We start from the raw sequence: 26,549 nt of genomic DNA on the forward strand, positions 1-26,549 counted from the left end.
TGCAGACTAGGCACTACCACGACTGGTAGGTACTCTACCAGGATTACATCCTAGTCCATGTATTTTTTAGAAATAATTCATGTACTTCACAAGTACAAAACCTGAGTTCAGATCCCAGGCACCCATATAAACACCGAGGCCAGGCGGTGGTGGCGCATGCCTTTAATCCCAGCACTCAGGAGGCAGAGGCAGGTGGACTTCTGTGAGTTCAAGGCCAGCCTGGTCTACAGCGCAAGATCCAGGACAGGCACCAAAACTACACGGAGAAACCCTGTCTCAAACACACAAACAAAACACTGAGCATGCATGCAACTCTATTATCACTATAGTATTTTTTTTTATTTCTAAAGATTTATTTATTATATATACAGTATTCTGCCTGCATGTGTCCCTGCAGGCCAGAAGAGGGCACCAGATCTCATTACAAGTGGTTGTGAGCCACCATGTGGTTGCTGGGAATTGAACCTTTGGAAGAGCAGTTGATGCTCTTAACCACTGAGCCATCTCTCCAGCCCCCTTTTTGTTTTTTAAAAGACACAGTTTCTCTGTGTAGTCCTAGCTGTCCTAGAACTCACACTGTAAACCAGGCTAGCCTTGAACTCACAGAGATCTGCCTACAATTAAGAGTGTGTGTCAACACCGTCTGGCTACAGGATTCTTTAATTAATATGTGTAATTTGGAACTCAATTACTATTTTAATTTTCAAACTTCATTATTTTCTTTTTAAATTGTGTTTTATATGAGGAGCTTGATAAACATCTCATGGCACAAATGTAGAGGTGAGAGGACCACTTGCTAGCAAGTTAGTTTTCTTCTCCCACTAAGTGGGAAAAAGTCAAGCCACAAAATAGGTCGTGGGTGCACTGCCATATCACTGGTCCAAACTCCATTACTTTTTCTTTTTTCTTTATTTCGGCTTATCAGGACAGGATTCCTGTGTAGCCCAGGCTGTCCTGGAACTTGCTATGTAGACTAGGCTGACCTCGAACTCACAGAAATTCACCTGCCTCTGCCTCCTGAGTGGTGGGATTAAAGGCGTGTGCCACCACCACCCGGCTCCAAACTTCATTATTTTCAATAGCAGAAATAATACCTTATTATATAGATAAAGAGTTTGTGTAGTATCTTGTGCTTGATAGGTTTTTTTGTTTTTTGGGGTTTTTTTGCATTTGTTTTTTGTTTTGGTTTCTTGAGACAGGGTCTATGTAGCTCTGGAACTCACTATGGAGACCAGGCTAGACTCGAACTCAGAGATCTACCTACCCCTGCCTTCTAAGTGCTGGAATTAACCACATGTGCCACCACATCCAGCTACGTTTTTGGTTTTTTGAGGTAAGTCTTATGTTTCATTTGTCTACGTAGTGATCCTCCTTGCTTCTACCTACCAAGTGCTAGGATTAAATAAAAAATTCTGGAAGAAAAGGTAGAAGAAACATCAAATGAAGAATGTTATGACAGTTATGGTTCCACAAGCCTTTAATTCCAGGCACTCCAGGGGCAGGCAAATCTCTTTTGAGTTTGAGGCCAACCATGTCTATACAGTGAGTTCCAGGCCAGCCAGGGCAACATAGTAAGACACTATGAGGGAAGGTGGGAGACGGGTAGAGTAAGAACGAGAATGGATTGTAGGGCTGTGGTTGTGATGGGGCCAAGGTTCCAACCTCGTCCCCACTGCAGCGATCTAGGCCTGACTCAGTATTGACCACTACCCCCTTCACTTATATTACCCTTCCTATGGGAAAATCCCTTAGAAAATGACCTAACCTAGTCCCAGGAGCTTGAGGTCAAGATGCTCCAGGTAACTGCAGCTTTTTGCTTCTATTAAACTGCTTGCTTGCTCTACATCTGCAGCTTCCAACCAGGGTACTTTTTTGCCTTTAAAAGCTCCCTGCAGAGGCCAGGTATAGTGCGGAAATGCCTTTAATCACAGCACTCAGGAAGCAGAGCCAAGCAAATTTCTGAGTTCAAGACCGGCCTGGGGCTGGAAAGATGGCTCAGTTGTTAAGAGAAATGGCTGCCCTTCCAGAGGTCCTGAGTTCAATTCCCAGCAACCACATGGTGGCTCACAACCATCCCTAATGAGATCTGTTGCCCTCTTCTGGTTTGCAGGCATACATGCAGACAAAACACTGTATACATAATAAATAAATAGATCTTAAAGAAAAAAAAAACAGCCTGGTCTACAATGTGAATTCCAAGACAGTCAGGGCTACACAAAGAAACACTGTCTCAAAAGCATAAAACAAAACAAAAACAAATAAAAAATAAAAGCTCCCTGCAGAAAGCAGTTGGGGTTGCTCTGTGAGAACTGTTTCTCTCCAAACAGCTGATGGCTGACTTAATAAGGATTCTCAAATTCAGACTCAAGTTTTGACAAGTGGTCCTTGGGGTCTTTGCCCCCATGAAAGCTCAGCTGGTAAAGTGACTGCCTACCAAGGAAGAGGCTTGGGTTATATTCTAGAATCAAAAACAAATAAATAAATAAATTTAAGTTATTTAGTCTTCAATGAAGTGCTTCCCTAAGATTACTTTGAGTTAATTTAAAAACATGAATAAATTTTATGTTTTTAGTTTGTCCTAAAATATTAATGGGGGGGCAGCTTTCCTTAATAAATCAAAAAGTTACACCACAACAAAAACAACAAAAAAGCAGTAGATTATTGCTCAGATTTCAAAATAGTTCTCTTGGGGCTGGAGAGATGGTTTAGCAGTTAAGAGGACTGGCAGCTCTTCCAGAGGTCCTGAGTTCAAGCACATGGTGGCTCCCAACCATCTCTAGTGGGATCTGATGCCCTCTTTTGGCATGAAGTCATACGTGCAGACAAAGACTCATAGACATTAAATAAATCTTATTTTTAAAAAAAAGAAAAGAAAAAACTAGTTCTCCTGAGGGTTGGTGGTACCATACCCCTCTAGTCCAAGCACTCAAGAGGCAGAGGCAGGGGGATCTCAGAGTGGATACCAGGACAGCAAGGGCTACAAAGAGAAACTGTCTCAAAAAAACAAAACCACCACCACCACCAAACCCACTAGTCCTCCTAACATGTATAAAAATTTAAAGGGTTAGCTGGGTGGTAGTGGCGCACACCTTTAATCCCAGCACTCGGGAGGCAGAGGCAGGTGGATCTCTGTGAGTTAGAGGCCAGCCTCATCTACAGAGCTAGTCCAGGACAGACTCCAAAGCTACAGAGAAACCCTGTCTCGAAAAACCACAAAAAAAAAAAAAAAAAAAAAAAAAAAAAGCCGGGCGGTGGTGGCGCACGCCTTTAATCCCAGCACTCGGGAGGGAAAGGCAGGCACATCTCTGAGTTCAAGGCCAAACTGGTCTACAAAGAGTTCCAGGACCTCCAGGAAGGTTACACAGAAACCCTGTCCTGGGGGGGAATATTCCTTGGAACCATGAGAATAGTTTCAAATTCAACAGATCTCTGGACACAGTGCCATCAGCCCATATCCTAGTAGGTGGAAGGTAGAAACAGGAAGATCAGTAGTTCCAAGTTAGCCTCAGGTAACCTAGACCAGATTCTGAGGCAGCCTGCATTACATGAAACCCTGTCTTAACAACTGGGACCCCAACACAAAAATAGAACCAGATTGTGAGGGGCCAGGAAAAACAAATATTTTAAAGAATTTCACTACAGAAAGACCAAAATTTTAAAACCATTGCCACACAAGGATTAAGGCCTGAGAGTACAGGCTGGGCTGTTACAGAGTTTGAGACAGCAGGAAAGGAGCACAGACTCAATCCAGAGTATAATTACATCAGTTTATTTAAATTGCTAGCAGGTTGACAGCCTTAAAGCCAAATCGAAGGCATACCACCCAAAACGGATTGAAGGAAGGGTTTTTAAAAGGCAATTACTTAATTTTTCTGCGGATTTGTAGCTCGAATGTACAGGCCCACTATGTTCTTAAAGGGGATGGGAAGTACATTCTAATAAGTTCTGACCAGCTGGCGTACAGTAGAGTATGACAGGCTTGGCTATAAAGGGAAGCTGGGTAATTCTACGTGGAAGAGATTCACTGGGTACTTAGGAATCTCCCAGGATGAGTTTAGCTCCTTTCTGTTTACAATTTAAATTCTCTGGTAGAGTAGTAGTTGAGATAATAGAGAGACTGACTGACCCCTACACCCATATAAAAAGGAGGCCTGGGACCTAGACAAAGCTAACAATCTCTTCCCAGGCTGGGGTGTGTATAATTTATCCACTTATGCAGTAACTTCAAGGTCTTGAGCTCAGGGGCATCATCAGGGGATAAAACTTGAAGTCCATTCTGCAGCAGGGTTGAGACTGAGTCTGTTACTGTAGCCCCTTGATTGTGATTGTGGATTCATTTACTACCATGGGTGGAGTGGCCTAAGAAGGGAGGACAGAGAAAGGAGACAACCAGTCCCTGGTAGAGGCAGCCAGGTCCTTCCAGGACCTACAGGATTGGCTAGGTGGGATGGTACCCTTTTCCGTAGAGTGAATTCTATACCAGGGCTGTTTCTTAGTTTTCTTAAATTTAAGCACAAATCCCCAGGTCCGGCCTGGAAGCCAGTATTTTGAGCTCAATTCATTCCAGGTCATGATCTTTAAAGTGAAGGGGTTGCAGGTCCTGGGTCTGCAAATCCTGAGGAGGATATACCTGTTGACTGGAGATAAACTGGTCTTCATGTCCGCCATGGTCAGACTCAGTCTCACAGCCTGGGGTAGAGCAATGATAATCTCTTTTCCACGTATGACAATAAATAAATGAATGAATGAATGAATGAATGAATAAATAAAATTATGACATAAATTTATGACAATAAAACGTGGGCTGGGCATGCATACAATGGTGAAGACCAGAAGGATGTTTCTGGCATTTTGGTCCCCCACCCTGGGTGAACTGCACTATAACTTTCCCATTCATTCGCCCATAAGTTCACTGTTATCCAAGACATCGCACAGGTCGAATCTAAACACAGGTTGGGAGGTGGCATTCCGGAAAACGCCTCTTACTTTCCTATCTGCAGTTGGAGACAGTTCCCAATCCCAGACTTCAACACTTTTAGTTGGCCACATATGGGAGTGACCTACCAAGATCCCCAACGTTAGTGTCAGTCTGAGTTCAAGGTGAGATGAGCCGCACCCTTAGAGGACACCTGGACTTTGTATTACCTTCCATTTGTCACCTTTCTCGTGGCTGGTTGTGTCCACCTTTAGATGGGAGTGTGGATCCAAGCTGCAGTCCTCATTACCTTGACGGCCCCCGGCAGTGTCAGGATCCCAGGATACCGTCCCTTCTAGGAAGGTCCCAGAGTCTTGCCGGGTAAGTGGCATACCCACACCAAGTCCCCAGGTTGGAAACCTGTGTGCTGGTTCAGTCAAGGGTGGTGCAGGCCGTGGGCATGATAGATGACTCTGAGTGTCTCTAGTTGTCTGCTATGGTGCCTGTAAGGACTTGAGGAAGGGATGATTAGACAGTTCAATAATCTGTGGCCTTCCCTTGACAGGAATAAGGAGGTGGTTGGCCAAACATTTCAAATGGTATCCGCTTGTCATGGTAGGAGCTGGATCTGATCCTAAAACAAACAGTCGGGAGAAATTCTGTCCACCCCTTTGCCAGTTTCTCCCCACAATTTAATTACTGTTTTTTTTAATAGTTCTGTTATTTCTTTCTACCTGTCCTAAACTGTGACCTATAGACACAGTATAATTTCCATGTATTCCCATAGTTTTAGCTGCTCCTTGAGAAACTTTGACCATGAAGGCCTTTATCGGACCTCAAAAAGTAGGGAAGGCTGAATCAGGGAATGATCTCCATTAGTAACCACATTAGCTGTTACTGAGCTGGTGGGAAAGTCTTCTTACCTATCCTGAAAAAGGAGCTATAAAAACTAGCAAATAGCCTTGTTGCGTTACTTACCTGTTGGAACGGTGTCTGCTTCTGTCACCTTCACCTTCTAACCTGTAGCTACCATGTATGAGTGCATCTCCAGCCAAGCTGGTCAGGGCGGTGTCCAGGTCAGCAATGCCTGTCAGAAACTCTACTGCCTGGATCTAGGCATCCAGCCTAACAACCAGAGGCTAAGTGACAAGACCACTGGAAGGAGATGACTCCTTCAACTCCTTCAGTGAGACAGGCGCTGGCAAGCATGTACCCCAGCAGGCAGTGTTCGTAGCCCTGGAACCCACAGTTATTGATGAAGTTCGTACTGGTACCTACTGCCAGCTCTCCCCACCCTGAGCAGCTCATCACAGGCAAGGAAGATGCTTGCAGCTATTACACCAGTGGCAAGGAGAGCATTGACCTTGTTGTCTTGGACCGAATTTGCTTACTGGCTGACCAGTGCACTGGTCTTCGGGGCTTCTTGGTTTTCCAGTTTTGGCGAGGGAACTGGCTCTGAGTTCACCTCTCTGAAGATGGAGCGGCTCTCTGTTGATTACAAGCTGGAGTTCTCTATCTCCCTAGTCCCCGAGGTTTCCACTGCTGTGGCTGAGCCTTACAATTTCATCCTCACCACCCACACCACCCTGGAGCCCTCTGATTGTGCCTTCATGGTAGACAAGGCCATCTATGGCATCTGTCCTAGAAACCTCGACATTGAGCACCCCACCTACACTAACCTTAACCACCTTATTAGCCAGTCAGCTTGTGTCTTCCATCATTGCTTCCCTCAGATTTGATGGAGCCCTGAATGTTGATCTGACAGAATTCCAGACAACCTGGTGCCATACCCTGGCATCCACTTCCCTCTGACCATATACACCCCTACCATCTCTACTGAGAAAGCCTACCATGAGCAGTTTTCTGTAGCAGAGATCACCAATGCCTGCTTTGAGCCAACCAACTAGATGGTGAAATGTGACCCTTGCCATGGTAAATACATAGCTTGCTGCCTGCTGTACCATGGTCACGTGGTTCCCAAAGATGTCAATGCTGCTCTTGCCACCAGCAAGACCAAGGGCAGCATCCAGTTTGTAGACTGGTGCCTCGCTGCCTTCTAGAAACATGACATATTCTTATGCTTGGGTCCCCCTGCCATTTTCTTTTCTTTCCTCCCCAACCCCGTTTTTCAAGACAGGATTTCTCTTTGTAGATCATCCTGTCCTGGAATTCACAGAGATTAGTCTGCCTCTGCCTCCTGAATACCGGGAATAAAGGTGTATGTATGTCACCACCACCTGGTTGTTTTCAAATATTTCTGTTTCTTGACTCTTTTTCCTCCTAAATCCACAATGAAAGATTTCTTTATGGCTCTGTTTTTGCTCTGTACTACTTGCAAATTTATCTATTTCCAGAGCTGTCACCCTCCCTATGACGATGACTGCTAAGTTCCTTTTGTTTTCCTCAGAAACATTTTTTTAAAGATTTAATTTATTTATTATGTATATAGTATTCTGTCTGCATGCATGCCTGCAGACCAGAAAAGGGCACCAGATCTCGTTACAGATGTTTGTGAGCCACCATGTGGTTGCTGGGAACTGAACTCAGGACCTCTGGAAGAGCAGCCAGATGCTCTTAACTGCTGAGCCATCTCTCCAGCCCCCTCAGAAACATTTTTCTCCACATCCCATAATTACTTAGATATATAACTGGAACTTTAAACTTGAAATAGTGAAAAAGAATATTTTTAAAGTTATTTTTATTGCATTTTCTTATGTGTGTGCATTCATGTGGGCACACCCATGCCACGGCTCATGTGCTAGAGCTCACACGTAGCAATCGGAGGACAACCTGCAGGAATCTGGTTTCTCCTTTCATGATATGGGTTCCTTGGGACACAGAGGTTTCCAGGCTTGATGGCAATTACTTGTACCTGCTGAGTCACCACCTCACCAGTAAAAAGAATCCATTCAGACAACCTCCCAATCTGTTCCCTTTAATTTTCATTTTCAAATTTTATTAATACCATCCATTTGTCCAGCAATTGAGGCTCAGGAATTTGAGAATAATCTAGGTTCCCATCTATCTCCAAGGTTTTATTTTCTTTTGTTTTGAGACGGGTTTTGTGTAGCCCTAATTGGCCTTAAACATTCCAGGTAGCTGAGGCTTACCTTGAAATTCCCAATTCTATAATTCCAAGTGCTGATATTAGTGATGTGAGCCACCAAACCCACACAGCAAACTATTATTCATCACATTTAGGAGTGAAGTGAAAAGAGCTAGATATAATTCTCACATTTGTCCTAGCAGTAGCCAGTACTGAGAAGGAAATACAAGAAGAGAAGCAGGTTTAGGAGATGAGAATGAGTTTGTGGTAAAACCTGGTGAATGTGAGGTATAAAGATTCAAAGTCACATAGCTGAATATGTAAGTGGGCTTAAAGCCAAAAGGACTATAAACTAAGGACTATAAATTTCTATCAAATACCTATTGATAGAGAACAAATCACTCTAGTGGGACAGCTAAAATTAACAAAAACTTACTCAGTTTTTGTAAGGAAGCAGGGAACAGCACAGCTGGATGGTTCTGGCTTGGAGTCTCTCATGTGTCTGCCAAGAAAGCTCTACTTTCAACTTCAAGTGTGTGTTTACTAGCTGGTTGCCAAAGCAGCCTCACAACATGGCATCCAGCTTCCCTTTCACAGGAATGAATAAAAGGGAGTTGTAAAGAGAAAAACTATACACAAGAGAGTAATCAAGGGTCTAGTTTCAGAAATGACACTAAGAATATTGCTCTGTAGCTCAGAATGGCCTAGAAATCATTGCAATTCTCTTGCCCCAGGATAACAAGTACCATGTCAGGCTTGACATCCTATCACCTTTTCAATACTGTATTAGAAAGAACCAAGTCACTAAATCAGCCCACATTGAAAGATGTGTGTGTGCTGATGTTCCATTACTTGGGAGTAGGAATATCAGATCAGTGTCAGCTCTTTCCCCTTCAATACCACAATTAGATTAACTTTATTAAAGCATAATCCACCATTTTTCCTTTGCTATTAGTATTCTTATGATTTCTCTCAAGTGTAACCATAGTTAGATAACTAGTTACTTTGTCAGTTTTTCAACCCTCATATCCCATCGCTCCATTTTGCAATTCTCTGGCTTTAGTCACTTACTGTTTCCAAACACCTTCATGCCATTTCCTTGGCTCAAAAGTATGGTGCATGAGGTTGGACATGGCCCAGCAGTTGAGTGTACTTGTTGCTCTTCCAGAAGACCTGGGTTTGATTCCCAGCACCCACATGGTGGTTTACAACCATCTGTAATTCTAGTTCTAGATCCAACACCCTAGAGCCTCCACCAGCACCACACACATGTGGTCCACAGATACACACACAAGCAAAACACCCATACACTTAAAATAAAATAAATCTCTTAAAAAAAACCAAAAAAACACAAAGGTCTGGTTCTCAAACTTGCATTCAGGCAGCAGAACACCTTATACCACCAATGAATGCTCTTTAGAGTGTATTAGGAAGCCTGGTTATCTCAAGCGAATGTAACAATTCACTACAATTACAATATGCTAAAAATCCATCTTATACTAGATTCTAAAACAGACAAGTAGACGTAGGTGCCAATGACTTTTTTCAAAATGTCTTTTACAAATTGACTTAAGACAAGATCCTTATTAGACACTAGCAGAACATTATTCTTTCATAGAAGGAGTGCTTTTGGCAAACTACTGACAATGGAGAACATTCTACTCCCCTTTCTTCAGGTCTCAAAAAATGTAGCTGTGCTGGTACAAAGTGGTGGTAGGGGGAAACTCGGTCAACTCTCGTAATCCTAGCATCTGCGACGTAGAGGAGAAGGACTGCGTGAAGTTTCAGGACAACCTGAGCTAAACAGCAAGATCGTGACTAAAAAAATAAAGTAAGTGGAGCGTGTTGGCGAATGCCTTTAACCTCAACACTTGGGAGCCTGAGGCAAGAGAATCTCTGTGAGTTCTAGGCCAGCCTAGTCTACAGACAGAGTTCCAGGACATCCAGAACTGCATAATAGAGAGACCCTGTCTCAAAAAACAAAACAAAACAAAATAAAAACTCATGGTATTATTCAGAGCTTCCGGTACAAGAACAACCTCAAAGATACTATGTTATGAGGCGAGGTAAGAACAATGGGTACGCTCTGCAACTACTCTTTTTTTTTTCCCTCCCCGAGACAGGGTTTCTCTGTGCAGCTTTGGAACCTGTCCTGGAACTCACTGTGTGGACCAGGCTGGCCTCGAACTCACAGAGATCCGCCTGGCTCTGCCTCCCGAGTGCTGGGATTGAAGGCGTGCGCCACCACCGCCCGGCTTAACTAATTTAAAAAGAGAACTCAATTGTATCTATTCGTAAAGAGGAAAAAAATAAAGTATGCTTTAACAGTCCTGGGAGGTTCTAGGAGGTGGTGTCCTCTGCGAGAGGGAGAGAAGTAGAAAGGAGACATTCTGGAGTATTCCCCTCCGCGTTATCCCGCCTTGACACCAATTGGTAGTCCAGGGCTTACCTGAGCCGACGCTTCAGAGACCGACTCATCTTTTCGTTCCTCCCACGCCTGGGATTCGCGGTTCCTCAGTGTTTCACCGGAACACCACCAATTTGGGGAAAACGACGCCCGAAGCCACAACGGGGTGGAGGAGCCACGGCTTCCTGCTCTTCAGGGGACGGCACGGGGTTGAGGACAGGGCTCTCTCCCGCTGTCCTCCGGGGAAGAGCGACAGGGCTTGCATAGACCTGGCGCCCGAGGAAGAGCCGGACGGAAGAAGCGGCGCAGGCTCCTCACCAAAAACTACCCGGCAAGGAAGCCCGTGTGTCGAATAGCGCGTCCTTCAGGAAATGACGCGGAGACTCCTCCCCTTGTTGGCCCTACCCTTTGGTTTCCGGTTCCGGGCCTCTGGCCTGCGCGTGCGCAGCTATTCCTAGCTCCTGGGGTCTGCACGAGGCAGAGTCATGGAGGCCTCAGCGTTCTCCTCTTCCCCGGACTTGGCCGACACGGCGACCGCCGTGCGAGCGACCCCGGCCGATCTGGAACATCTGGACAAAGAGCAGGCGAGTGATTTGGGGGTCAGCGATCCGGAAGCAGAGTAGTTAGGGCCCGCGTGAGGCACAGGGTGCGGAGCGAGAGGCCTGGAAATCCAGAGCGGGCCCGAGACTGGGTGGGCGCCCCGGAGGCCGAGGAAGGTCTCTGAAAACGCACCGCGGCGGGCTTGCTTCCTCAGGCCTATGGCCTGTTTGCTCCCTGTTGAAAGGGGGCTCCTCTGCGCTCAGTTCTGCAGGATTACAGGACATTTGTACGTGCACGTGTGAAAAGTAGCGTGCTCAGGGCCGGGCACATGATGCTCAATAACTCCTCCGAGCACTGTGCACTTTTCCTGACTGTTCCTTCTCTCGTGGAGGGCAGAAGGAAGCATCGGTTATAGCCTGTTCTCTTTAAGTAGAAAGGACACCTTATGAACAGATCCCAGAAGCAGGGACTTGGGTGTTTTTGATGGATTCTTAAATTGCGCTGAGTACAAATTCAAAGAGCCCAATATGCTGATGGATATTTGCCCAGTAAAAAGAGGAGCAAAGGAAACAAATATGTTTGTTTGTGTGTGCGTGTGTGTATACACATGGGAGCAACGGTTGGCCTAAATTGAGAAAATTGACTTATTTCTGTCTGCAGATTAGAAAAGCAGTGGAAGTTCTGTTTGCACACTCCAAGTCAAGAAAAAAGAATAATGAGTTACTTTTGAATGAGAATGAGAATTTGTTTCTAATGGTGATATTATGGAAAATTCCAGAGAAAGAACTGCGGGTCCGAGTGTAAGTTCTAATTTATCTGTTTAGATTTTTTGGCTTTTCTTCCTTTTGGGAGGGTGGGGGTCCCATTACAAAGGCTTGCCTGGCCCTCAAAGGAATAGATTTGCCTCTGCCTCTTGAATGCTGGGGTTAAAGGTGTCCACCACCAGGCCAGCCTTGTATGTGAATGTGTACCACATATGTCCAGTGCTTGCAGAGGCCAAAAGAACGTGTCAGATCACCTGGAACTGGAGACACAAGTTTTGAGCAGCCCAGTGTGAGTACAGGAAACTGAAATCAGATCATCTGGGAAAGCAGCAAATGCATTTAACTGCTGAGTGCCCTTGAACCTGCTTGGGAGCCCTGTCTCCTTTACATCCCTCTATTCTTTTATAAGATATTTTTAGAACCAGATGTGGCAGAGGCAGGCAGATCTCTGAGTTCAAAGACAATCTGGTCTACAGAGCAGTTCAGTTCCAAGACAGCCAGGGCTACACAGAAACCGTGTCTTGAAATTAAATAAATAAAAATATTTTTTTAAGTTGCATTTAATTGTGGGGGGGTTGGCTTAGTTAGGTGCACACATGTGGAAGTCAGAGAATAAATATAATTTCTCTCCTACCATGTTGGTCCTGGAATTGAGCTCTGGTTGTCAGGCTTGGCATCAAGCATGTGTCTTTACCCACTGATTCATCCGGCCTGCCCATAAGTATTTATATTCTTCTTAGCTATGTTGGGTCAGATTTCTCTGATGTAGAGTTGGCAGATTTAGAAGGAAAAAGAATACAAATAAACATGTTAATGTAAGTTGGTCCTGAGCAAGATTTGAGAGCCTTTTACTGAGAAAAAATAATTTGTGGCCACTCTGAAACTTGTTACTGGACGAAATGTCAATGTAGATTGTGTGATAACCTGCTTGCTGTGCTTATCAAAGTAGTATGTAGGAGTATAGTTTGTTTTTCTCACTGAGGCTTAGAAAGGAAAGACATTTCTGATTCCCAAATATTTATGTGTGTACAGGAGCCTGTGGGAATCAGAAGAGGATCAGATCCCCTAGAACTGAGGTTACAGATGGTTGTGAACGGCTGTGTGGGTGCTGGGAACCGAACTTGGGTCCCCTGGGCCATTCCTCCAGCCCCCACATTGTTTTAACATATATGTCCGTAAACATGTTTTCAGGTATATGAGCACATGAGCATGGAGGCGAGAGGACATCCTTGGGAGCATCATCCGCCCCCTTTTTAGGCAGGTCTCATTTGCTTGGAGCTCACCAACTAGGTGGACTAGTTGACCACTGAGCCCCGTGGATCCTCCTGTAATCATTCACCTTCCCTGAGATAACTAGTGCTTATCACCAGACTTCTCCTTGATGTGGTTCAGGGGATGAACATGGATCCTTGTTTGTACAGTAAATACTTTAAGCTATCTCCCTGGGGGGTGGAACCAAGGTCTTTCCTGTGCTAGGTAACTGCTCTTCCAGTGGGCTACATTCCCGGCCCTCTCTTTGCATCTTTTATTCCCATATCTTTGTTCCATTTTTCACATTGGCGATTTCTGTCACTTACTGGAGGTCCTTTTTTCTCTGTTCATCCCCTACCTGTCTTAAATTGATTTGGGGGGGGGGCTAGCCTGGTACTTTTGGCATTCCTTCCTTTGTCTCTTAAAGCTTGAATTATGGGCATACCATCACCACACTTAACTTGCTTTTATTCAGAGCAATATTTGCTAAGTAGGAAAAAAATCAAAGTGTGGCTAATTGGGGCTGACAGAGTGGTTCAGGTAAAGATGCATGACACCAGGCTTAGTGACTGGAGTTCAAATCTCTTGGTGCACATGGTAGAAGGAGAGAACCAGTTCCAGAAAGTTGTCCTCTGAACCCACACCCCCCCAAAACATTTTAAATGAAAATGTGTATGTTTTGGATAATACACATTCTCTGGAATAATGCTTTGTTCCTTGTCTTTTGTCATGTTTTACAGGGCTTTGCCTCATAGTATTCTATCAGATTCGTCAGAAGTCTGTTTGTTTACCAAAGATGACTGTGAATCACCTGAACAGACAGAGTGTTTCTATAAAAAGCTTTTGAAAAAGCATGGAGTTAATAGCATCTCTCAGGTAGGAATCTTGTTACTACTTTGAAGTCCTTCCAGAGATCTAATTGAAATGAAATATGATACACTGCTATATTTTATGGGTTTTTTTTTTTTTTTTTAGGTCTGTTTTTGATTTTAGTTTATTTCTTTATGGGTATGTGTGTGTTTGTAAGCTTACATATATGTACTATGTGGATGCAGGTATACTTGGAGGCCAGAAGAGGGTGTCAAATCCCCTGGAGCTAGAGTTACAAGTCGTTGTGAGCTGCCTGATGGATGCTGGGAAATAAAACCCAGGTCCTTCAAAAAGCAGCAAGTGCTCTAAACTGCTGAGCCATCTCTCCAGCTCCTGTTTTTCTCTTTTTAATCTAATTGTCATGGTTTTTGGTTGGCTGTATTACATTTTGCTTATGATGAAGGGGCTATTCTGATTTGTGGCTGAAAAGCTAAATGCATGTCAGATTTTATATCTTTTTGGTTTTTCAAGACAGGGTTTCTCTGTGTAGTTTTGGTGCCTGTCCTGGATCTTGTTCTGTAGACCAGGCTGGCTTTGAACTCACAGAGATCCGCCTGGCTTTGCTTCCCAAGTGCTGGGATTAAAGGCGTGTACCACCGCCGCCGGCCAGATTTTATTTCTTAATTTTAATTGTCTTGAGTGCAGTAGCTAAGGAGGGCAGGGGCAGGCGGTGGGGGGGGGGGGGCATGCAATTCCTGCAACTAAAGTTGCAGAAGGTTACTTCCATAGGTGCTGGGCATTGGATTTGTGTCCTCTGTAAGAGCAGTCGGAGCTCTGAACTGCTGGGCCGTCTGTAGTCCCATTGCACATTACTTAGAAAGATAGTTTTTTGTGTCAATCCCTCCATACTTGTAGACGCCGTGTGTCTGCCTCTGGCTCTGTTTTGTGATTATGTGTTTTATTACTCTCTGATTCTCTTTTATTTCTCCTGGTAATAGGAATTGAATCCAGATTCTTACATATGCTAGGCTAATGCTTTATCCCAAACTTGCAGTGTAGATCAAACTGGCCTCCAACTCAAAAATCCTCGTTCATTAGAGGGATTAAATAATTCCAGGATAGTATTAAAGGTATGCACCAGGTGCTGCCTCCCCACCCCCATCCCAAATACATTTGCTTTTTAAAAATGTGTCTGGTTGTTTTGTCTGCATGTGTCTGTGCACCTGGTAAGTGCATATACCCACGAGGGGCAGGGCAGAGTTTTGGATTCCCTGGAATTGGAGGGAGGTCCACATGGCTGTCAGCCACTGTGTGGGTACTGAGAATCAAACTGAGGTCGTTGTCAGAGCAGCCAATGCTCTTTGACCAATAAGCCATCTCTCCAGCCCCTGTTTCACTTTGTTTTGAGATAGCATCTTGCTCAATTGCCAAGTCAGCCTCAAAGTTAGCATTCTCCAACCTGAGACTCCTAAGAAACAGGTTATGTCATCTCTTTCTCGATCTGGCCTACATACTGCGGTTTTGTTCTGTATTGTTGGAGATCTTTGCTCATTTTGGGGGGCCCACCATCCAGCTCCTAAATAAATCACACAGAAGCTTAATTACGAATACCTGGCCTTAGCTTGGCCTAGTTTCTAGTCAGCGTTCCTTGTCTTAAATTATCCCGTCTACCCTTTTCCTCTGGGCTTTTCCCATTCTCTAACTTCTGTAATGTTACTCATACTGTGTGGCTTGCTATGTAGCTGGGTGTCTGGTTCCTCCATCTTAGATCTTCTCCCAGTTTTCTATATATGCTCTTCTATATATATATATCTATATATACTCTCTCCCTGCCAGCCCCACCTGTCTTTTCTCCTGTCTTGCTATTGGCCAGTTCTTAGACCAACAGGTGTTTTACACAGGCACAGTAACACAGCTTCACAGAGTTAAACAAATGCAACATAAACAAAAGTAACACACCATGTCGGGCAGTGGTGGCATATGCCTTTGATCCCACCACTTAGAAGGCAGAGGCAGGCGGATCTCTGTGAGTTCAAAGCCAGCCTGGTGTACAAAGCAAGTTCCAGGACAGCTCCTGTCTCAAAAAAACAAAAACAACAACAAAAAAAAAGGTAGCACACCTTAAAATACTGTACTCCAGTCCCGGTCCCCAGCATTTGGCAGTGTCTGGCACATTTGAGGTGCTCAGGGATTCACTAAACTGAGAGGGGTGTGGCTCTAGAACCGACCTGAATGGGAAGTGTTAAATATTTCTTCTCTTGTTTCAAGTTCTTAATGTTTTATGATTTTGCTCGTTTCTCTTTTCTAGATTATCCCTTTTAAAACTTTAAAAACAGAATATAAAGCCTATGAAGCCAAGCTCCGCCTCCTAGGTAGCTTTGACGTCTTCATTACTGATGAAAGAATTAGACGTCATTTGCCCACACACATAGGAAGGCATTTCTATCAGAGGAAGAAGTAAGTTTATTTGTAGTGACTGGACTTGAGTGGTATGGGGTTTTTTGTGTGTGTTCTGATATCTGTGTTTTATAGAGTTCCAGTACCTGTAAACCTTCTGGCCAAGAATCTGTCCAAAGAGATTGACCGCTGTATCACAGGGACCGTCTTAAACATCTCCAGACATGGTTCTTGCAGGTAACAAGAAGAACATCTGTGTGTACCTTTTGAAACTTTACATGTCATGGTAACTGAATCCATTTATTTCTTTAAAGGGTGGTGTTAATGAAACCAGGTCCTTCTATTAAAACCTTAAGAAATGCCAGGTGGTGATGGTGCGTAGCTTTGGGTGGATCTCTGAGTTCCAGGACAGACACACACACACACACACACACACACACACACACACACACACACACACACGGCTCCTAAGAAAAATTCTTTCAGAAGTAACTTTAGTAAGTTCGTTGTCATCATTGTCTGATTTTCCTGGGTAGATAGATGTGAACAAATGTGTATTCACCCCAGGTGGGACACCAACCATAGAACGAAGAAATGATTCTACGAGTCTGTCTTGATAAGCAGCTTAGAGCTGCGCTGGTGACATCACGTGCCAAAACTTGTCTGGCAGAAGTGGCTGTGTCACTGAAGGCTCTGTACCACTGGGGTCCAGCTCTAGGCAACTCCATAGAAGGTGTCTGCTGCTTACACAGCCTTAGGGAAGAGCCTCTTCTGTCACATACCTATGCAGACTTGTTGGAGGCATGTTTCAGCTAGGAGGAAGTAGCTACATCCCTTTGTTTCATTCTCACCCAGGGTCCTGAACTAGGTACAGCCTTACATCTAGGCTAAGGAAAAGACCTTTGGAGTCAACATGACAGTTCATGTTTAAGGCACCGGCCACTAAGCATGGGAACTTGTTTTTGACCCCCAGGACTCACATGGTAGGAGAGAACTAAGACCTGCATGTTGTCTTCTGACATCCACACACTGTGACATTCCAACAACACACACACATAAGATAAATACAAACTCAAATACAGTTCCCAGCACCCATGTTAGATGTGGCTTACAACCACCTGTAATTTTACACACACACACACACACGTACACACGTACACACGTAATTTAAAATAAGCCAGGCATAGTGGCACATTCCTTTAATCCTAGCACTGAGAAGGCAGAGGTGGTTATATCTCTGAGTCAAAGGCAAACTTGGTCTACATGAGAATTCCAGGTCAGCTAAGGTTATATACTTAAACCCTGTCTCAATAAAATGTAATAAAATTCTCTTGTCATAGGGTCTCAGTATATAATTTTTCTAGCCTGGAACTCATAGAGATCCTCTGGCCTCTACACTGAACGTTGGGATTAAAAGCCAGCCTCCCCCTCTTCCCCCCCCCCCAAAAAAAAGGTATTTGTGCTACTATGCCCAGATTTTTTTTTTTTTTTAATTTAAAGTAAGGATAGTGATTGCTTTCCAGCCTTACATCTTCATCAATGACAGTTGGTGTGTGCCTCCTGCCTACAAGAGGGAAGCCCCTTGATTGGTTCAGTAAAGTAACTAAGAAGAGTTCTCATTGGGTCTGGCCTCCTACTCCTTCCTTGGTTATAGGCTGATGTCACAGTCACAGAGAAGGTTGGAGATAGCAAATATAATGGCTCACATGCTCCTACCACAGATGCTGAGCCAAGGGGGCCTCTGGTTTGAGGGTAGCCTGTGTTGCATAGTGAGTTTGAGTTTCTTGAATTATTTATGTTCTCTCTGCTTGGCACAGTGGCTTCCTGTCTTCTTTCTTCCCCTGCACCAACAACTCTGTGACTAGAGAAAAAGGAGCTAGAAAGAGCTGCTGCTGACATTCCACAAAATGCCACCACAGTGAACCTCTGGGGAGGGAGTGGGCTGGCAGGCAGGCAGGCCCAGTGCTACAGGAGCCTCCTGAGCTTCCCAGTCATTGTCTGTTCCTGTCCCTTAGCTGTGGGGATGGGCTTGGTCTTGATAAAGTATGTTATTCGTGAGAGGCGGGAACTCTTTACTGGAGAAGGACCCGTGTAGATTGGCATGAGCACTATGAAGTAGCAGTGACCCTTTTGGATGATTCTGCTCAGAACAGCTTTGATGACCAGCATTGTGGGTGTCAGGGCAGTTTCTGGGGTCATTTCTCTTAATGCACTGAGTGAGTCCACTGAGCTAGAACTCCCACCCTCGGCTTCCATGGCTGGAGCTCAGGTTGTCAGGCTTGTGTGGCAAGTTCCTTTACGTCCCAAGTCACCTCATTGTTCACCTGTGTGATTTTTTCAGCACGGTGGAGTTTTACTTCACGGAATGGAGTTTTAAAATCAAAAAGTTAACAATTGTTATTCATTAACTTCTAGTACTGTACGTGTTGGTCACACTGGAATGGAGACTCAGCATGTCATTGAAAACATCCTGGCTGTCTCAGAAATGCTTTCAGAAAAATTACCAGAGGTACAGTATGGCAAGCATAAGTCTTTAACATTTAAAAGAAACAGCAGTGTATGTGTAGATGACATTATTTCTTTGTTTCAGAAATGGCAGAGTGTGAAACTCTTGTTCCTGAAAACTGAGAAGTCAGTTTCCCTTCCTATCTTTTCCTCGTTTGTCACATGCCAGGGAGAGAAGATCCTATCCTTCCGTAGCGTGAGGAGAAAGGTTAGTATAAGTTAAAATATTGGGTGGACATAACAAAGTATAATATAAACCAGGTGGTGGTGGGGCATGCCTTTGGGAGGAAAGGGAGGCAAGTCTATAAGTTTGAGGCTAGCCTGGTCTGCAGAGTTAGTTCCAGGACAGCCAGGGCTGCACAGAGAAACCCTGTCTCAAAAAACATAACAACAATAGTAATAACAATGAAATGTAGCCAAGGGAGCACATAGCAAGTTCAGAGTCTTGTTCTGCCATAGTAAGTTCAGTTGTGCTATGTTACAAGACTCAGTTTTATTTTAAGACTCAGTTTTAAATCAATTTAAGACCATAGCTCAGTGGTAAGACATGGTAAGGCATGTGCTTGGCAGGTGGGTTCTCTGGGGGAAAGTTCAGGTTTATTTATGTGCATTGATCTTTTGCCTGCGTGTACATCTTTGAGAGTGTCAGATCACCTGGAATTAGAGTTACAGTTAATTAAGAGCTGCCCTGTAGGTGCTAGGAATTGAACCTAGGTCCTCTGGAAGAGCACTAAGCCATCTCTTTTTTGTTAGTTTGGTTTGGTTTTTGGAGACAGGGTTTCTCTGTGTAGCTATCCTGGAACTTGCTCTCTAGACCAGGCTGTCCTTGAACTCAAAGAGATCCACTTGCTTATGCCTCTGCCTCTGCCCCTGCCCGAGTGTTGGGATTAAAGGCTTGTGCCACCACCACCCAGCTGACAACACATTGTGAATGTGTTTTGAGTGTCTTCCCTCATTGCTTTCCTACCTAAATTTTTGAGACAAGATCTTACGGTGAAGGTCACTGATTGGCGAGACGAGCTGGCCAAGAGCTCTAAGTATCTTCCTGTCTATTCATTCACCCACCCACAATTAAGATTACAGGTACCAATCATAGCACCCATCTTTCTATATGGGTGGCAGGGATTGAGTTTGGATCCTTGTGCTTGCATGAAACCCTTTGCCAACTCAGCCATCTCCCCAGCCCCCAACTTAGTTTTGATTTATGGGTTTAGTACTGCAGATGCTGTTTCCAAAACAGAATGACAGAAAGTTGACGTGGAGATTAATATTGTTTTAGAATAGTATAATTTGTGAATTCTTTTCACTGTTAATTGCTTCTACTGAGTCTTTAATTTTGGTGTTGTTTCATGTCTTTGTTTATAGAAGTTACATGTTGTCTTAGTGTTCTGCTGCTGTGAAGACACACCACAACCATGGCAACTTTTTTTTTAAGATTGATTTATTCATTCATTCATTCATTCATATGGGTACTTTGTCAGCATGTACATCTGCACACCAGAAGAGGACATCAGGCATTTGTGAGATGGCATGTGGGTGCTCATAACCACTGAGCCATCTCCCCAGCCCCCGCCCCCCATGGCAACTCTGAAAGCATTTAATTGGGCTGGCTTTACAGTTCAGAGGTTTAAATGTCTATTATCTGCATGGCGGGGAGCATGGCAGCATGCAGGCAAATATGGTGCTAGAGGGGTTGAGAGGTCTGCATCCAGATCCACCTGCAGCAGGAAGAAAGACACTGGGCTTGGTGTAGGCTTTTGTTTTCTTTTTTTGTTGTTGTTTGGGTGGTTGTTTGTTTGTTTTGTTTTTTAAGACAGTTTTTCTGTGTAGCTTTGGAGCCTGCCCTGAATTCCCTCTATAGACCAGGCTGGCCTCAAACTCACAGACATCCGCCTAACATTCTACCTAACAAGTGCTGGGATTAAAGGCGTGCACCACCGCTGCCCACTCCCAGTGATACACTTCCTCCAGAAAGGCCCTATGTTCTAAACTTTTTGAATAGGGCCATGCCCTAAGGACTAAGTATTTAAACTAGAAGAGCCTCTTATTTCAAACCACCATACGTACTTCATTCTTTTCTGAGTTGTCTGTTGTGGGACATTTGATCACACTGTGAACCCCGAATTTGCATTTGTGTTAATTAAAATCAACCTTGGGTCAAGAGGCCAAGTTAGCAACTAGTTGATGAAAGTAATCATAGAGAATCCGAGGGTGTCTGTAAGACGGTAGAGACACGGAAGTAGTAGCGAGGGACTTGGTGGAGTGTGAGTTCCTCTGGTAGAGCGGAAGGACACAGAGCTCTTTCCGAGATGCCTCCTGCAAAGGGAGGTCAGCTAGTTGCTATTCAACCCCAGAGTTCACCTCAGTCTTTAACTCTCTTACTGGTAAATAGAACAATAGAGGTTTAATTAAAAGCTGTATTTGGCGGCAGCGACATAGCCTAAAGAATTCTTGCCAGACTGAGGGCTAAACAGCTGGGCAGCTGCCAGAGAAGCAGGCTGGTAACTTTAGAGCTGCATTTGCTGGGTAAAACAGAGGTTTGTGTTTTTTGTTTTGGTTGGTTGGTTGTTTGTTTTTTAGTTTTTTGAGACAGGGTTTCTCTGTGTAGCTTTGCGCCTTTCCTGGAACTCACTCTGTAGACCAGGCTGGCCTCAAACTCACAGAGATCCACCTGCCTCTGCCTCCTGAGTGCTGGGATTAAAGGTTTGTGTTTCTACCACCCAGCTAAAATTTCTATTGGCTCTTTGTTTGTCTGTTTATTGCTTTTTTTATACAGGGTCTCACTATGTAGACCAGAACTCACAGAGATCCATCTGCCTCTGGTGGTGCTGGGATTAAAGGTGTGACCACCATGCCTGGGTCCTCATCTAGCTTTCTAACTTTTTTAAAACTTGAAAGCGCAGTCTAACAATATAAAGAGCAAGCCTTTTGATACTACAGCTGGTTGTCTCCGTAGTTGGCTGGCAGTGAGATGCTTGGGCATCTGCTAAGTGCTCTAGCACTCCTCCCAACCTGGTGACAGCTGTGGGGGCTTTGATAGCAGCAGCTGGGGGAATCAGCTCTACAGATAGCGTGCTTCCTCCTTCCTACATGCTCTTTGTTATCTTGGTTGCTCTTAGAACCTACTACCTAAATTTAGGGTGGGGCTTCCCATAGCCATTGAAGGATGATTCCAACTGGCAATTAGAACATTCCAGTTCTTTATCACTGCAGTTGACAGTCTATAAAGAAACAGGCTGGGCCTTTAATCCCAGCATTTACGAGGTAGAGCCAGGTGGATCTCTGAGTTCGAGGCCAGCCTGATCTATATAGTGAGTTCCAGGACAGCCAGGGGTACACAGAAACCCTGTCTGGAAGAAAAAAAAAAAAAAAAAAAGTAAAAAGGTACAGTTAAAGGTACAAGAGTAATTGGCATTTTACCTGTGTGGCAGAAGCCTTGAAAGTACGGAAAGATGGATCCAGTGGGGCTCTGGCCAGTCAGCCTAGTGTAGCCAGATCGTCAAGTCCCAGATCCCAACAAGAAAGTGGGTGGCAAGCTGGGTGGTGGTGGTGGTGGTGGCACATGCTCTGAGTTCAAGTACAGCCAGGGCTACACAGAAACCCTGTATCAAAAACCAAAAAAAGAAGAAAGTGGCTTGGCTCCTGAAGAGCCTCAGTTGACTGTGGTGTGCACATACACACTTACTTAAAAGATAGGTGGATCAATAGTAATTCGGACCAAGCCAGGGCTAGTGGGCATGGGTTCTGCTTCCTTAGTGTAAGGACTAGGGTTTGATTTTTCTCCTTTACCCTTCACCCCTCAGTGGCATGCATGCATTTTGATGATGGGTATTGAACTGTCCCCAATTCTTTGTTTTTGTTGGAGATAGAGTCTAAGTCTTAACTTTAGTATGTAGGTAGACCAAATTGGCCTTTGAATTTGCTGTCATCCTGCCTCAGCCTCCCAGGTAGCTAGGATTACAAGCATGTACTAACATTCTGATGTTACTGTCTCAGGTTTCAACTGCCATGTGTATGTGCATGTACAGCTGAAAGTCGAGGTAGACAGCCAGTTGTGGTAGAGCATGTCAGTTTTGTTATGTCCAGGTATGTAGGAGAGGTTTAAGTTAAAGACCAACCAGCTTGGGCTCCACATTGAAACACCTGTTACCCCCCAAACAAGTAGAACGAGGGTTTAAGTGCTTGGAAATGGGGCATTCTGTTTGCATGGGAAAAGGATGCAGCTTCTTCGTCTGTCATCTGTTTTCTGTGTATGTTTTTCCTGCTCAACTGTTACCTGGTATTGGTAGGAACTAAAGAAAAAAATGAAGCATGAAAAAGAAAAGCTGAAGAAGAAAAACAAAATGTCAAAGAAAAAATCCAAGGAGGCTGCATCTCTTCTAACTCAAGATGACTTAGCACGTGAAACCAGCAATGCTCCCGTGAAGGCCCCAAGATCCCAGAAGAAAAAGACCAGCAAAGGAAAAGCACAACCCGAAGGGACAGACGAGTGTGACGAAACAATCCCACAGCTGGTACCAATAGGAGAAACGCCAGACAAAGACAATGTGAAGGTATTTTTGTGGGTATTAGTAGCTAGTATGCATCAGGCAAAAAGTGCTAAGTGATGGAAGTTTTCATCAGAAAGGCAGATACTGATTTACTTTATCCTGGAGTATCTTGAGTAAAAGGCCTGTGTTACTTTATGACAGGGTACCTTCTAGAAGTATATCTCACATATGTGGGTATTCACTGTACCAGGTACATAAAGTGGTCAATCCATGTGGCCCCTCAGTGCACTCTGAACACATAAGTACAGGGTGTGTCTGCTGCTGGCACAGTACAGCATACTGGTTTAAGGTTTTTGTTTTTGAGACAGAGTCTTGCTATGTTAGCCCAGGCTTACCTCCAAAGTATTAGGATTACAAATTTGTGTCACCATACCAGGCAACTTAAAAAAAAACAGCCAGGAGGTGGTGGGGCACGCCTTTGCTCCCAGCACTCAGGAGGCAGGTTCAAGACCAGCTAGAACTGCACAGAGAAATTTTATCTCAGAAACAAACAGTAACCTGTATGTGCCTGTAATTCAGGCTGAAGCAGGAGCTGACCCCAGCCTGGATTGCATAATGAGTTCCAGCCAGGGGAGACCCTGTCTCAAAAAAAAAAAGACAGAAAACAAATGTCTGACAATAGAAAGCCATTCCTCATTTCACCATTCCGAGGTTACACTTACAGGGTTACAGTCAGAATTGTGGCTCCTTAAGTTCGATTGTGAAATCTTGTTCTTTGTTGTTCTAGATGCAAGAAAATGTCACAGGGAAAAAAGCTCCAAAAAAGAGACCTGATCCAAATATACTTCAGGGCAAGAAAAGGAAGGCCCTACCATCTACGGAGACCCCAGAAGCTTTAGGGCCTGGGGCCTCTGGGAAGAAGACAAAAAGAGATGTGCGGGAAATCAGAAAGCCAGAGGCCAAGTTCTTTACTCCCAGGAAATCTTCCAACCCACCCAAAGACAAAAAACCCCAAGTGGCCCACTCAAACTAAAATCAGGTTCCTTGGCCTGAAGGAACCATCAGGGTTACCCTAAGAGCTTTTCAAGAATACTTAGACAAGGTATGGTGGCACTCACTGTGGGACGTAGAGATAGGCAGATCTGTGTGGGTTGAGGCCAGCCAGAACTACGTAGTGAGACCTTGTCTCAACAGACAAACAAAGTTGGCCAAGATTGGGTATGCACAGCTACATCCCTAATACTCAAGCCAAGGCCAGAGAGGCATGAGCTTGAAGGAAGCCTGGAGTTCAGTAAGAATCTGTCTTGAAAAGCCAAACTTCAGTCCTGGGCTTGGTGGTATAACACTCTGCTAACACATGCGCGGTCCTGTCTTCAGTACCCAGAACTGTCAAAAATTACCATACACCTTCACATAACAAAAGGTCCTCTGGTCCCGACCCCACTGCAGCCTTTTTTTTTCAATGAGTCCTAGACTTAATATTTTTGTAAAGTTTCCAGAGATGATTCTGAATTAATGTTTCTATTTGTAAAAACTAGGAGTTTGAGGCAAAGAAGAAAAAATCTATTTTTTATTGTTCAGTGTATTTGCTGATAAGAGTGCTTCTGTATGTTTGTGGTTTTTTAATTAAAATATAATATCTGCTTGTGGGTAAATGGCATTGTACTGTGGTGTTTCACATTTCACCTGACTAACTTGAAGACATTTAGCATTATATAGCAGCATCTTTCCATCTGCATGGGAGAATTTAGTCACTTAGACTGTTAAACTAGCTTATGCAAACGTTCTAAGTAGCCAATAAGGGGATTGATAAATAAGAATCAACTACAACAGGGCTGGAGAGGTGACGGCTCACAATTGTAACTCCAGTTCCAGGGATCTGAGGCCTTCCGGCCCCAGGTACCAGCACAGACATGGTGCACAGATGTATATATATGCAGGCAAAACACCCAAACGTGAAGAAAAAAATTTTTGAGAAGTCAACTACAAATTGGAGCTGAGAGGTTTCTTGTATGTCCTAGATGGTTGTCTGGTTAGTTTTAGTAATGAGCTAGCACATGCATTAAAGGGTTATATAGACTACCTCTGTGTAGTATTGCATGGTTCAATCTTGGGAGTCCAAGGCAGGTAACCAGCCTTACTTCCCAGGAGAGGCTGTCAAAAGAATATAGATGCACTTGCAAGGGCACTAAATGAATTCTGTGATTGGATTATATATCTTAAGCCTTCCTGTTTTCACCCATTTAAGGCATGTGCTGCCACCACCTGGCAGAATGAATTTTTTTTTTGGGGGGGGTGGTGGTGGGTGGGTTTCGAGACAGGGTTTCTCTGTGTAGCTTTGCGCCTTTCCTGGAACTCACTTGGTAACCCAGGCTGGCCTCGAACTCACAGAGATCCTCCTGGCTCTGGGATTAAAGGCATTCGCCACCACCGCCCGGCAGAATGAAATATTTTTAATTAAAAGAAAAGTTCTGTTGAGCCAGGCATGGTAACACACACCTTTAATGCCAGAAGCAGACAGATCTCTGAGTTCAAGGCCAATGTGGTCTATAGAGCAAGTTCCGGGACAGGCAGGGCTACACAGAAAGGGAAAAAAAAAGCCCTTCAAGCATGTAATTTTGTGTGTGTGTGAGGGGTATATTAAAAGAGTTAAAACTCCATTTAAATATTTACTATTTGATAAAATTTCTAGTTAATAGTAACAAAAGGGCTGGAGAAGGAGCGACAGAAGGGAGCTCAGTGGTAGAATGGTTAGCATCCACAACCCCTTGTTTTGAAATGGTCCTAGTTAAACACAGCCTTCTGTGATGACACAAACCTGGAAACCCAGCACCCAGCATGGTCTGGCAGAGTTGGGAGCTGCCGGATGATTGCTGTGCTCAGATAGGCCTGGGAAATGCTGGGCTAGGGTGTGTGTGAGCTGCAAGTCGCCTATGCTTAGTAATAACATCCTGGGCTGGGGATCCTGATGCCAGCATTTGATTCCAACACTCAAGATGTGGAGGAAGGAGGATCTCTGTGAGTTCCAGCACAGCCTGGTCCACAAAGCAAGTTCTAGGACATCCAGGGCTACAGAGACCCTGTCTTAAAAAAAAAATTCGGCCGGGCGGTGGTGGTGCACGCCTTTAATCCCAGCACTTCGGGAGGCAGAGGCAGGTGGATCTCTGTGAGTTCGAGGCGAGCCTGGTCTACAGAGCGGGATCCAGGAAAGGCGCAAAGCTACACATAGAAACCCTGTCTCGAAAAAAACAAAAAACAAAAAAAAAAACAAAAAAAAAATTCTAGGTGTGGTGGTACCTTTAGCCCTTAGTCCCAGCCCAGAGACAGACAGGTGGATCTTTGTGAGTTTGAAGCCAGCCTGCAGCCTGGTCTACAGAGTGAGTTCCAGGACAGCCAGCCGGGCTACACAGTGAAACCCTGTCTC

General features: G+C 44.4%; 1 protein-coding gene, 1 long non-coding RNA gene and 1 pseudogene across 2 annotated transcripts; 2 read left to right on the top strand and 1 right to left on the bottom strand.

The window, feature by feature from the left end:
* Nucleotides 1-3,748: 3,748 nt before the first annotated feature.
* LOC131916612 (uncharacterized) lies at nucleotides 3,749-10,741 on the bottom strand. The gene is made up of 2 exons (XR_009380572.1): nucleotides 10,411-10,741; nucleotides 3,749-5,549 (listed from the first exon to the last, which is right to left on the bottom strand). It is a non-coding gene; the product is annotated as an uncharacterized LOC131916612 (long non-coding RNA).
* On the top strand, nucleotides 5,947-6,829 carry LOC131916611 (tubulin alpha-1C chain-like; annotated as a pseudogene).
* Nucleotides 10,742-10,793: 52 nt separating the features above from the next.
* On the top strand, nucleotides 10,794-24,780 carry Rsl1d1 (ribosomal L1 domain containing 1). Its single transcript, XM_059269980.1, has 9 exons — nucleotides 10,794-10,952; nucleotides 11,569-11,708; nucleotides 13,664-13,799; nucleotides 16,042-16,190; nucleotides 16,266-16,367; nucleotides 18,546-18,639; nucleotides 18,721-18,843; nucleotides 22,925-23,188; nucleotides 23,913-24,780. The coding sequence occupies exons 1-9, from the start codon at nucleotides 10,854-10,856 to the stop codon at nucleotides 24,156-24,158; spliced, it is 1,353 nt and encodes a 450-aa protein (XP_059125963.1). The 5' UTR covers nucleotides 10,794-10,853; the 3' UTR covers nucleotides 24,159-24,780.
* Nucleotides 24,781-26,549: the final 1,769 nt, after the last annotated feature.

This window comes from Peromyscus eremicus, chromosome 8a, assembly GCF_949786415.1.
Source record: "Peromyscus eremicus chromosome 8a, PerEre_H2_v1, whole genome shotgun sequence".
NCBI lineage: Eukaryota > Metazoa > Chordata > Mammalia > Rodentia > Cricetidae > Peromyscus > Peromyscus eremicus.